The sequence below is a fragment of the Tetrao urogallus genome (assembly GCF_951394365.1).
Source record: "Tetrao urogallus genome assembly, chromosome: 1".
Taxonomy (NCBI): Eukaryota; Metazoa; Chordata; class Aves; order Galliformes; family Phasianidae; genus Tetrao; species Tetrao urogallus.
This window is the reverse complement of record NC_136813.1, coordinates 164,040,927-164,053,684: the sequence shown is the minus strand read 5'-3', so window position 1 is coordinate 164,053,684 and position 12,758 is coordinate 164,040,927. Positions and strand designations below refer to the sequence as shown.

The window sequence follows — 12,758 nt, the reverse complement described above, 5'->3', positions numbered from 1 at the left end:
GCCAGTTTTTTTCTTCTGGTTATTGTGACTGCATGGAGCATCTTGTCTGCACTTTAATACGTGAGTGTTGACAACTCTTTTTGAGCAGCGCTGTAGCAAAATGATTCTGTAAAATTAAAAATAATTTTACAGAATGAAGAATGGTATTTTTAAGTGCAGGTGGAAGACAGAAGAGGTGATACTGAAAAGCAAAGACAGGAACGAAGCTGTCTTGGCTGGCTTGTGCCACGGAAATGGATTTTTCAGTCAGTTTGGATGCACACCATAAAACTGAGGTGTAATGTAAGCACTGTAATAGAGCAAGCATTCCAAGTTGCCCCCGTGGCTCTGCAGCTATTGTTTGCATGACAACCTATTTTCCCATACTAATGCTAAGGGTCACATTTTGAATGACTTACACAGACTTACAGAATAATCCTCTTATTTAAAGCAGTGAAATATCCAGATCTGTCATTGCTACACGATTTTATGCAAGCTTTGAAATCATGAGAGTTGTATATCTATAAAAGTTGCATAAATAAGTGGTTTATCAACCTTTGGAGATTTGCGTTGCTTCACTGTTCCAACAACTGAAAGACTGATGCCATAAACAAAACTCTTGATATTAATTCTCTCCGTAAAAATGGGTTGAGTTCTCCGTCCTACTTTTAAGTCATGCTGCCATCTACAGCTAGAATAGACACACCACTCTGCTTAGAATAGCAGGGTAATTGAGGCTGGAAGTGATCTCTGCTCTCTAGGCCAGGCAGGGTCGCATCTGAGATCAGACCGCTTTGCTCTGTTGGGCTGTGGAAATCTCCTTGGTTGAAGACTGCACAGACTGTTCCACTGCCCCCACTGTCCTTATACAGAAAAAAAGTATTTCCTTATAACCAGGCTGAACATTTCAGTTTATGCCTGTTTATGTCTCCTCCTACCAAGCACCACTGTGAAGCCAGGTGCCATCTTCTTGCTAACCTCCCCACAGGTAGTGGGAGCTGCTGCTGGCTCCCCAGCCCCACCCCAAACCTGTCTTCTCTCCAGGTTGAGGAAGCCCAGCTCTTCAGCCTCTCCTCCAAGGAGAAATGTTCAGCCCCCAACTAGCTTGGGAGTTCTTCATTAAACTCATTTTTGGTTGCACTGAAGATAAAAGCTGAGCACAGGAATTAAATGTAATCTAACGTGCAGAAATTAGATCTTTCCTTTGATTTATTGGCTCTGTCCTTGCTAACAGAGTTCAGGAGATTGCTGGAGGCCTTTGCTGCCAGGACAAATGGCTGACCCATGCTCAGCTGCTCACTGCTGCTCCCACATAGCTGCTGCACTCCAGCCTGGCCTGCTGCAGGGGTGCTTTCTTCCCAGGGGTAGCACTTTGCATTTCTCCTCTTTAACTCCTGTAAGGTTCCTGTTGGTACATTCTTCCAACATGTCTACGTCCCCCTAGAAGACAGATTCCCCAGTATTTCCCTTTGTTCCTTTATGTTGGTGTGAACTGCAAACTTGTTGAAGGTGAACTCCATGCCCCCTTCCAGGTCACTGACAAAGTCACCAAATAGCACACAGCCCAGGAGAGACCCCTAGGGTATTCACTCCAATTAGGATATGATCCATTAACCACTATTCTAACCTCCTCCAACCACTTTTTTGTTTTATCTCATTTGCAAACTCATCTAGAAAATACCTCTGAACTTTGCTGCAAGAATAGCCTTGAAACGTCAAGGTAAATTACATTCTTTGCTCTTCCTTTGTCCACAAATGCACTCATTTTATCACAGTTAACTTTTTAAATATATTAAAAAGAATATAAAAGTTTGTGGTTTTTTTTTCCCAGAAGTGGTTCCATTAAAAAGTCTTTGTCACCATAAGACCTTACAGTAATAGGAATAGAATCTCCTCCCTATAAATAATAAATCAGTGTTTGGTTTTTACTATGAACTCTTTTGCAATTTATTAATTACACACCTCATCTTACTGAGCTTACTTGAATAAGCACTATCTAGAAAGTTACGTACAACTTAGTCCTGGAATCATCAGCATTAATTTAAACTGTAGTATTCAAATGACTGATAGTGTGCCAGGTAATCTATTACTCATGGTTCAGGACTTCTATCTTTAATACTTGGTACGTGAATGCAATGAAAACAAAACAAAATTCAGTGAATCTCAGTACAGCAACTTCTTGGCTGATTCCTGTAGGTTACAACTTGTGACATAACTGCTACTCAGTGTCCCCGAATATTTAGTATCAACCAGCTTTTAAAAAATAACTGTGAAATAAAAGACGTGTCTATTTGCTGCAAACATGTTTCCAGGTCATAACTGCAAGCTGGATGTCTGTGCAAGTGTGAAATTCGTGCTTGCAGCCCACAGTTTCTTTAAGTTCTGTTAAACCTGTTTGACACGACACACAGCTTTGCATTTTTTACTCTAGATTTGCATTCAGGGTTTGGAATGTTTCTGCAACTGGGACTCCGGTGGTTTTCTTCCCCAGTCAGTATGAATCTCAATCTATTAATTTTTGCTGTTCCTGGTTTGAAATTGTGATTTTTTTATTTTTCTTTTTTTGCATTATACAAAAATATAAGCACTGGTATAAAATTCCTGCAGTCTTTCATTAACTGAAATCTTAAAAGTCACATTTCATTATTTCTCTGAGGCAGACTGTTGCATAGCATGAAGGATCAAGGTCAAATGATACATGAAGAGCTACTTTTGACTCATTCAGATGGTTGTCTTCAACTTTGCTTCCTTCTTCACTGCCTTCCAAAAAATAGGAAAGATTCTGAACATTTTTCAAGACGTGTCTGTAGCACCCAGGTATATTCAGCTGCAATGGAGGCACTCGGAATTTGCACATCTGCAGCTCATCCTTAGAAAGTCTTTCACGGTACCACTGCCCAACTCTATTACTTGGATACTTGATACTATGGCCCACCATTGGAAGAACAACCTTTAAAAAATAATACATAAATAAACAAATAAAGCTCAGTGATTTCCCTTTAAAAAATATGATTACAATTTTAAATGCGTTTGGGGCCAGAAATAGTTAAAAGGCAGCTACTTTTTTAAAAAACAACTGCGCAAGGCAGGTATCTTGGATGTAATTTAAGGGAAAGGCAGAACAAAATAATAAATGTGTAATGATTTCTAAAATGAACTAGAAGTACACTAACATGAATTACCTAGTTTGCTGGGAAAGGCACAGCAAAGAAGACATTAAGTTGCATATGTATGACTTCATGATGCTCTGAACCTTCAAAAATTACGTCAGTTACCCTTGAGCATTTTTCCCAGAAATAGACTAAAAAAATTTCAAAGTATTTACATTCAACTCCAAGAAGAGTATGACCATACTGCAAATGACATTGTACTAACTTCCATTACAAAGTAAGTACTCTTCCTTCTCTTTGTTTTCAGAGTGCAGGTTAGTTCACTCATGTTTTCTTCAGTATGCATTCTGGTAGGAAATGAGACTGCACCAGCTAATTTTATCATATTATTTTAAAAACAAAACTTTCAATCAAATAGAAATCAACAACACAGAATTTTTCATACAGACTTACTTGGTGCATAGAGTACTTGTTAGCTGACTCTTCTAGAGCAGTGACAACATGAACCTGACAATACATGTAAAGAGATGTTAAGAAAAACAAACTTTCTTGAAATAAAACATACAGATTATTATAGGAATCACACACTGAACTCCTAAAATTTTAAAGGATTTTGATGTTATTTGACTACTGTAAGGGCAAATAATCTATTTCAATCTAAAAATAGTACAGATGCTTAATATAAAGTCAGCTACAATTTTGTGTTAACATCATCACAAGAAAAAAAATGAATTGGAATGTATTACAACAAATAGGATTATATATTAAACTCAGTAACTTAGTATTATACTTGGCAGCTCTGTTTTTCCTACTTGGTTTATTAACATCTTTTCCCAAAAATATTATTGAAGAAAAATCACAATGGAAACAGTTACTCTTTTCAGAGACTGGAAATTGTTCAGTGCTCTTTGAAGTACTCTTGCTTCGTATCTATAAGAATTTCCACTCAAGAAATGAGGTACAACACTGCTAAATTCTATGTTTTACCTGATCATTAGGAGAAAGTTAAATGCCTCCACAGGAAGAATGGTAAGGTCTAACCTTCAGAACAAGACTGAGATCTACACTGACTGATAACAGTAGCAACAGGATGAGGGCAAATGGTTTTAAACTGGAAAAGAGCAGATTTAGACTAGATATTAGGAAGATATTCTTCACTGTGAGAGTGGTGAGACACTGAGACAGGCTGCCCAGAGAAGTTTTTAATACACCCTCCGTGGAAGCATACAAGGCCAGGCTTGGTGGGGCTTTGAGCAACCTGTTCTCAAGGGAGGTGTCCCTGCCTATAGCAGGGGGTTGGAATTAGGTGATCTTAATGGGCTCTTACGACCCAAACCATTGTATGATTCTAGGAATATAGGTTCACCCTGAAGGTTTTCCCCAGTAAGGTCCTCAGAAGAGCATCAGACACCATGCAGGCTAAGTTCTTACATCAACTTTGCCATTCTGTTTCTCCTCCTCCGTTGAATAAAACAAATAGTCAAAATAGATAAGGGCTATTAAAATGCATCTAGAACATATATCCACTGGTGGTAATCCAAAATTGAAATGCTTACTTTTTTCACTTTTGTCACTAAGTATTTAAATGGACAAATCAAAATGAAAGCACTCGATTACTGTCTGACACCTCAATGTATTCAAGTAAATGAATATAGAAATATTAAGCAAATTTTTTTTTACAAGAACTACTTTGTAAAAACTCACCTTGTCATTCAGGGAAAGGCTTTCGTCATTTTCTTCTGAGAAGACCAGATCACCCTCAACAACTTCGGAACCATAAGTCTTCAGCCTGTATGATGTTGCTTCATTCCATACCTGACTGCAATAAGCATGGACGTAGAATATGCGCATTGAATGAGGAATACTGAGCCATCCTTTAGTACAGCCTTCTTGATTTACACCGTAGCGATGTAAAGCACGTAACAGCATCTTCTCTCTCACTTTAAATTCTGGCAGCATTGCGAGTGTCCCCTTTGCATCTTCTGAGATAAATAAAAATAACCACATAAGTTATCATTGATTTTTCTAATACTTCCTGTCAGGAAAAAAAAAAAAACACACTTAAACAGATTAAATAGGTCAGAAAAAAAAATGAAGATAACCTCTTTATTCTGATTTTCAGGCCTGAGCCTCAACCACGATGAAATTATATTTAATCCTATTTATACCATATTATCTAAATGTTTAAATGTTTACGTTTTGCATATTTTTCCTATTTAATTTTTCTTCTAAAGAGTGATTATCTGAAGGAGCCATTGCACAGCCTTTTACCTTTTGCTTTTAGGAAAAGGCATGCTGCTGTTTTTCAGAGTCTGCACCAATGTCTTTCAATACACCATATAGCAGTATAAGGCACAGAATAATCACCTCATCTGTGCAATGAACAGTATCTGTGCCTCTTGAAGCTATACAATATAGCTGTTCTACCAATGTATAATGATATGCAGGCTAACTTGAAGAAGATTTCCGAAGTTCAAGCATCTTTAGTCAAGAGCAACTCAAAATTTCTAGTTTTGGAGGGAAAGTTAAGTTGAATGATAACAACAATATGACAAAGAGCATTTTACTTAGCACACTGTGTCTCTGGTATATTTTGTTGAATTCAGATAAAAAAAACAAAGAATGTGGATCATGGGAAATCATGGAAGAAAACACATAATTGAAAAGACATAAAAGCCAGGCCTAAAGATGCAAAAAACAAGACATAAGATTAATACAGAAAATTCTGAAAATTAGATGCCCACCATGTTAAGTGCTGAGTGTGAGTTAGATGCCTCATTCTCCATAGTTCCTTTTAAATTAAGAGAGGAAAAATTATATTTCAAAAGAAAACAGGCTGAAGCAGGCCAAAATTGCTTCAAAAATAAACGATCGCAGTCTTTTCCAGCATTACACTGCCACAGAGCATTGGTTTCTGCACTGTCTTGCACCTGAAATACAGTAGTATTCCACTATTTTGCACATCTGAGGCCTGACTTTGATCTTATTTTCACAAATTAGATATGAAATTCTAATGAGTCCCTTGGAATAAGCTATAAGCAGTATAGAGGCAGCAAAATAAAAAGCGTCACTCCGTGCAGCAACACTTCATTCCCTCATAGTACCTACAATGAATAGATTTATAGACAGTGTAAGTGGCCTTACCAGTTTGAAGAAAGTATCTTTTGGCATTATTTACAGGGTCATCAGTATCTTCAGGTGTGAAGAATAATTTCACAGCTTTCACCTTTAAAAGACATAATTTACATTTATTGCATTTAAAAATAACCATTTCTCAACGAAACAGACAACAATGCATACAAATCTGTGCCATCATTCTATACTGAGCTGGAAGATTCCTTCTTCTTTCTCTCCAGCATGTTTCATGTAACACAGACACAGCACTTCCCATAGTGTCATACAGAGAGGCAACAACTGCTTTTATACTGATCTGACACTGGGAATGGGTCAGTAACTGGGAAAACATTAAGCTAACCCCTGCTACTTGCAACACCAGGAGAGAATCAATTTGCTGCTGTAAAAACCAACCTGTGTCTATCTCTGTTTATCTGTTTTATTAACATTTTATTCTTGTCCTCCTCTGCACTGAACTGTGCAAGCGTGTATTGGTACATTTTAAATACAAATAGTAGTTTCTGCATGTTTTAAATTCAAAAGTAACTGAGTCACTTTTTTACTATAGATACTTACATCATTACTCTGCAGGAATTGATACGTGGTTTGAACTCCTAGTATTAACATGCAAAATGTCAGATTCCCCCTACATTTGCAGGATAAATTTTCCAGATTTCTCAGAATCAAAACAAAATTAGAAGAAGAGAATACTCAAGTATTCATCTGACTTTTAAGAGTCTGATTCTGTTTTGAGCACGGGCCAAACACTAAGCTACATACATTGAAAAGTATATGACTCTCATCTTACAAATGATTACTTAACAAGATCTCCTTAGCTTACAGGGAACATTTGCTCAGAACTAAGATTTTGGCAAGGTAGCCAAGGAATTATGAAAAGGAGAAGTCTCTGCTATACAGAAGATAAATTAGCATGGTAATTGAAAAAGCAAATCCTTTTGTATGGTCCTATGTAGTATCTTGCCACATTTGTAACACTATAGACCTCCAGTGGGATAAAGAGTTTATAGGTTAGGAGACAAGAAGTACCCCAGATAAGCACTGTACATAAATACAGCTTCATTTTAGTGTTCAACCTTTGTAAGAATGCAATCACTTCCATGAGAAGAGGCATGATGACAATCACACTACAGACAGAAGAATCAATTCCTGAATAGCTTACAGCTACACCTGCTAACTAAAACACATTTTTCTCATTCAGAATGAAGGTTCAAAACTGATTCAAAACTGATTTGGCAACTACTTCCAGCACACATATGGGTTCATCTCACAAGTGAAATTGCTCACTGGGAAGGTCAGCACTGAGCACCAGATATGGCAACTATAACACGAAATGAACTTGACAGTAAGTATTTAAATCACACAGTGAAAATACCATTTTTTCATTCAGTAGAGCCAATCCTATTTGATCTGTCTGAACATTCTGTCCTTGTCCGAACCGCTGAGGTCCATAATAATTCACAAAACCTTTTGCCTAGAATTAGAGAGAATGAATATTTTAAAAACATCAAAATAATGGATACCATTAATGAGATTGAGCATTCAACACACAAACTTTTGTATTTATATCCAAAACACATACACTGCTTTTCTTAATTAGAAATAACAAATAACTGTTAACTCCTGTTTCATTACAACATTTTAGCTGTTGAGTTAGAAACATCTAAAAAGACAGTGAAGACTTACTCTTCCTTTTATAAAAAATTGGTAAATGAAACAAGACAATTTCTGTGCAATTATTATAAGCACTACCACAGTTCAAGTCAAAGTAATTGAGCTCTTTCTATGTGCCGAATCTCTAATAAATAAAATCTCTACTGAAGCAAATGAAGCATTGCAGATGTAATGAACAGTAGCAGCTGTTGGGTATTTTTTCCTTAAAATACTGATCCTCATTCTCATGAGATTGTTTGCATGATTATTAACATAGTAAAGAGCAAGAGTAAACATTTCTGCTAACCAGGACTTCAAATCTCCTGACGAATGGTAAGTCACACGAGGGCAGTAAAATCACAGCCACGTGACCTCTACCCTTTTTTAAAACAAAAAAAATAACTAACAAATATTCATGGGGCAGAAAGTCAATTCAAATTATCTAACCTTGTTTTGGATTCCCCTAGGACCAACATGCGATTTTGTTTCCATGGAGGATGAAAAATCCTTATTTTGGATCAATACAGATGCCATTTCTGTCATTCATCATCTGACCAATAGGTTAACTCTAAGAAAGCAGGACACCAAAGGAATTTCTGTTCATTTTCCCAAATGAGATGTAGAAGACAGAAGAGCATTAAAGAACCACTTGGTTATGTGTTCTTTTTTTCAGTAGTAAAACTAATCACCAAAATTTTCCACTGTACATATCATTTATTTTGTTTTTGCACACTGGATAGTTTTTGTTGAAGTCTTTATTTCAGGATTTATCACCTTAATCTGTGTAGCAGTTACTGCTTAGAAAAAAAAGCTTAAGAAAATTACTGCCATAGGAAACACCTAAACTTTTTTCTTTTTCATGACTTTCTTCTATACTTCTCAGTGATTTAAGAATGCCTGATGATGAGGTTTTCTTCAGGGTAGGTCTACACTCAAAATCCACAGAATTTCTGAGAATCTTCTTTGTCTTCTAAAGGCATTTCAGATGTATTTATGTCATGGAAATTACATACATATTTTTTTCCCCCAAGCCCCCGTATTTTGTTCACGTGACAAAAAAGGCAAGCAGTTGACATGTGTATTTTTTCACTGTAAAACACAGCACTTTGGTTGGCCTTTGATCTGTACCACGACAGCCCATATATCAATACTCATTTACTACCAAACATCCCATCTGTCTTTCTGACCACGTTAGGGACTGAAATCCATAACACAGAAATGAATGCACACGTGGTCACCTTTCAGGATACAGCTTTGCTCCCAGTTCCTTGAATAATGCAAGAAAGCCATAAAATAGCAAAAAAAGTATCACAAGGAAGGAAATATTGCTGTTACTCTGCCATTACAACCCTGTTCTTTATTGCAGCCAAGTGGCTTTTTACCTCAATATTTTCCATTGCTTCAGATATTCTTTCTTTCAGATCTACGGGAGAATCATGACTGTGGTGTTTGAGATCTCTCACAACTATATCAAAGTGATTGCCTTTCAGCTGACCAAGTCTAAGATGCTGGTGTGCTGAATGTATGTTGTGTATTCTCATGCCCTTTTTTTCCAGTTTGCTTTCAATGTCTTTCAACCTGCATAAATAATTGGGAGAAAATATGAGCCACCTGCAATTAAAGCTACACAACTTGTAATAGAATGTCTTCTTCACCTTTGCAATAGAATTAAAAAGATTTAATAGAATTCAAAAGAGATTTAAAACAGAGAAAGTAAACTCAAACTTAGAGATAGTCTAAAGATTTAGCTGCAGTCCACAAATATCTTCAGACTATTTGCTTCAGTTATGTTTTGTAGCTTGACAGGTATGGGAATTAAGCAATTCACTGAACATTCTCAAGGCACCCAAAGTGAATTTTATTCTTTTTATTGAACAAAGAAGTTAGAAGTCCTAGAAATTTGCTTCTCATGAAAACAGGAGATGAGAGAAAAAAAAAGAGAATAAAAGAGGAGAAAAAGAAAGAAAAAGGAAAAAGTAATGTCTGCCACTCTAGCAGTCTCCAAAACAATTTGCTCGTTCTTGTTAAGTCTTAAAGAAACAAACTCAGAACACCAATTCTCTGAGCATGCTTGCATGTGCTTGTAATTGGAAATGCAGCTGATGGCTCAAGTATTTGCCCTTTAAAGCATCACTCAATCTCTCTGTTCTTATATATAAGAAAGTAATTAAATTCAAGGGAAACTTTCAGCTTACATTTTAAACAACATGTTAACACTTCAGTAAATCATTTTTCCTGATTAACCAGCAGCTTGGAAGCAACCATTTTGCTAATTCTCTTGAACAAATGGCCTAGTTTGCAATGGAATTTTACTATTGATAGTTGTTTGAATTAGTATTGAACCCTGAAAGCATAAATTCCAGTTTCTTTTATTTGAAAGTTAAAGTTGAGGAAGAAATAAGTTGTGGTTTTTACACCAGCAACTTTTTTTACTGCAACTGCAGAACTTTAATACTTATTTTTTACCCGCCGAGATGGCAAAAAATGAGAACACCTTGTATTATCAGCAAGTTATCCAGAATGTATTTCTATCCTCATGCATGCTGACATCTTCTTTACTTAGACTCATGATTCTGTGATGCACAATATAATAGAAGTTGATATTCAACACTCAAAATAAACATCTGTCCAAAGTACAAATGCAGTTATTTACTTTAAAGGTAATTTTGCTTGTTTGTTTTTATTTTCTGTGTAAGTTACGTTGTGTCTGTGGATCACAAGACAAAACTGTTGGGTTTTGTATAGGTTTCCTCTCTCTTCCAGCTAGCAGATGAACTTAAATTAAGAAGTGGATCACACGATCATGAATTAGAAGGATAGATAATATTATATATTCATAGTATGACAAGAAAATTTTTCTTTAAATTTCCACTGGGGGACTTCAGTGCTACACTGTATATACCCAGAAGCCACAAAACATTAAAGCCATTGCCACTGTGGTCTAATACAGGAGGAGGGAAAGACAAAGCATTAGGAACCTTGCAGCCGCTTGGTACTTAATAGCAAATTAGAACAGTGTTACCCCAATTGTCAGTACCTCTCAGGAGTAACCTTCTTCACAACCATCATTTGGTACGTAACAGCCTTCTTATCTTTGATGCCTGTGTAACTGAAGTCTGAGGGAAGAACTCCAAGTTCAGCAGCCAAGCAGCTGATTGCTTCCAGTGTCTCTAGATTTTCTTTCTGAAGGGTGAAAGCTGAAACAATCATCCCAGAATTATTAGAAATTTGCACTTCTATGTCATACAGGTGCTCTGCCATGGCTGATTTCAGGTTCTTCCTTTCAAACCATAACAGCATGACAACTGCAGAGACAACTCCCACTCCACAAAACTAAAGGAAAGAGGACATTTTCAGTATTAAAAGAAAAGAATAAAGACACAATAAACAAAATGAAAACAATAAAAACCCCCTGCTGGCTTTCAGAGTGGTACCTGATCAAATGCAATGCAATTCCAGTAACCTGACTTCATGCTAGCAATGCCCTTAAGAAATGAGATCATAAAATCAAATCTGAACTCGCTAAGCTGCCCAACATCTGAACACATCTTAAATCCACATACTGGACCATACTGCCCATTCTAAAATGATTCTGATGGTATTACTGCAGAACACCACAGTACCCCCACACTTCCACTAAAAATGTAATGTTTACCTGTATAAAGATCTTGTTTTATCTGGAAACCATCAGCAGACCTCTTTCTGGAGCAACTTTTCTCTCTAAATCTTACCATTATTGACATATTTGGCTTACAACTGACATCTTCCACAGTAAAAGACTTTGTTTCTAAAATTTTCCCAAATTTTTTATTGATGAAGTGGTGAACCTTTTTTCTGTGCTCCTTATTTCCATCAGGCTCAAAAGAAAAGGTGGAATTTTCCAGCTTGGCGTCTAAAAATTTAAAGAAATCGCTTGTTTCCTTTTCAGTCACTAGCTGACAGAGTTCTCTGTAGTCAGCGTTTCCTTTCACAACCATTTCGTTGTCCTTTGTCACAGTGACCAAGAAGGGGAATCTCTGCCTGATGGCGCCGTGCAAATCGGCCCGATCTCTCTTATCCACCACGGCTCCCAAAGACAATTCCCCGGCACCGACATCACAACCCCTTTCCGAGTCCCACGCCTCCTTCAGATCACAAGCAAATTTAGTAAGCCTTTCACTCGCGGGCCTTCCCAAAACGGAATCCAACAGAGCGGCTGCCTCCGGGCCGGATTTCACGCCCCCAGCACAGCGGCTCTGCTCAGGGTATGACACAGGGTCACGGCGGGCAGGCACCACCGCGCCCCCAGCCCCGACGCTGGCTGTAGCGGAGGCAGCGGGCGGACTCCCTGCCGGCAGGTCGGGCTGTGGCGGGCTGACGTCCCGGGGCGCCGCGGGGCGCTGCGGCAGCTCCAGCTCCCTCACCACGAAGTCAGCGGGCGCCTTCTTGATCGTCCCGCGGAAGCCGGTATGATCGGTCACGTAACTGAGGGAGCGCAGCATGACTCCCCTGCCCGCCGCTGCGAGAGGAGAAAAAATTAATAACAACACTAATTTTTTTTTTTTTTTTTTAAGAGGGAAAGCAGAAAACGGAGGGAAATCATCCCCCTACTGCTGACTGCAGGCACAGCCGCCCCGGCTCCCATAGCGGCCGCCAGGGGGCGCCGCTGGTACCGACCCCCCCCCCCCGCCACCGCTACCTCGTCCGGGAGAGGGGGAACGGCCGCGAAGAGCTGCACCCGCCCCCCCACCAACCTCGCCTGCCGGCTGTGGCGCGCTGCGGGAGGGCGGGCCCTCCTCGCTGCAGGAAGCGGGAGGAGGCGCTGCCTTCGCGGTGCGGAGGTTGCGTCAAGGCTTCGAAACGGGGAAGTGCTGCGGTGCCGTCCGGAAGAACGGCGGGAGCTGG

At 38.6% G+C, this 12,758-nt stretch overlaps 1 protein-coding gene across 1 annotated transcript; it reads right to left on the bottom strand.

Moving 5' to 3' along the window:
- Positions 1-2,605: 2,605 nt before the first annotated feature.
- On the bottom strand, positions 2,606-12,355 carry PUS7L (pseudouridine synthase 7 like; the record flags this gene model as incomplete). Its single annotated transcript, XM_079550040.1, has 8 exons — positions 2,606-2,929; positions 3,543-3,596; positions 4,794-5,071; positions 6,234-6,315; positions 7,597-7,695; positions 9,257-9,452; positions 10,912-11,071; positions 11,530-12,355. 8 exons carry the CDS (start codon positions 12,353-12,355, stop codon positions 2,606-2,608), a joined length of 2,019 nt encoding a protein of 672 aa, XP_079406166.1.
- Positions 12,356-12,758: the final 403 nt, after the last annotated feature.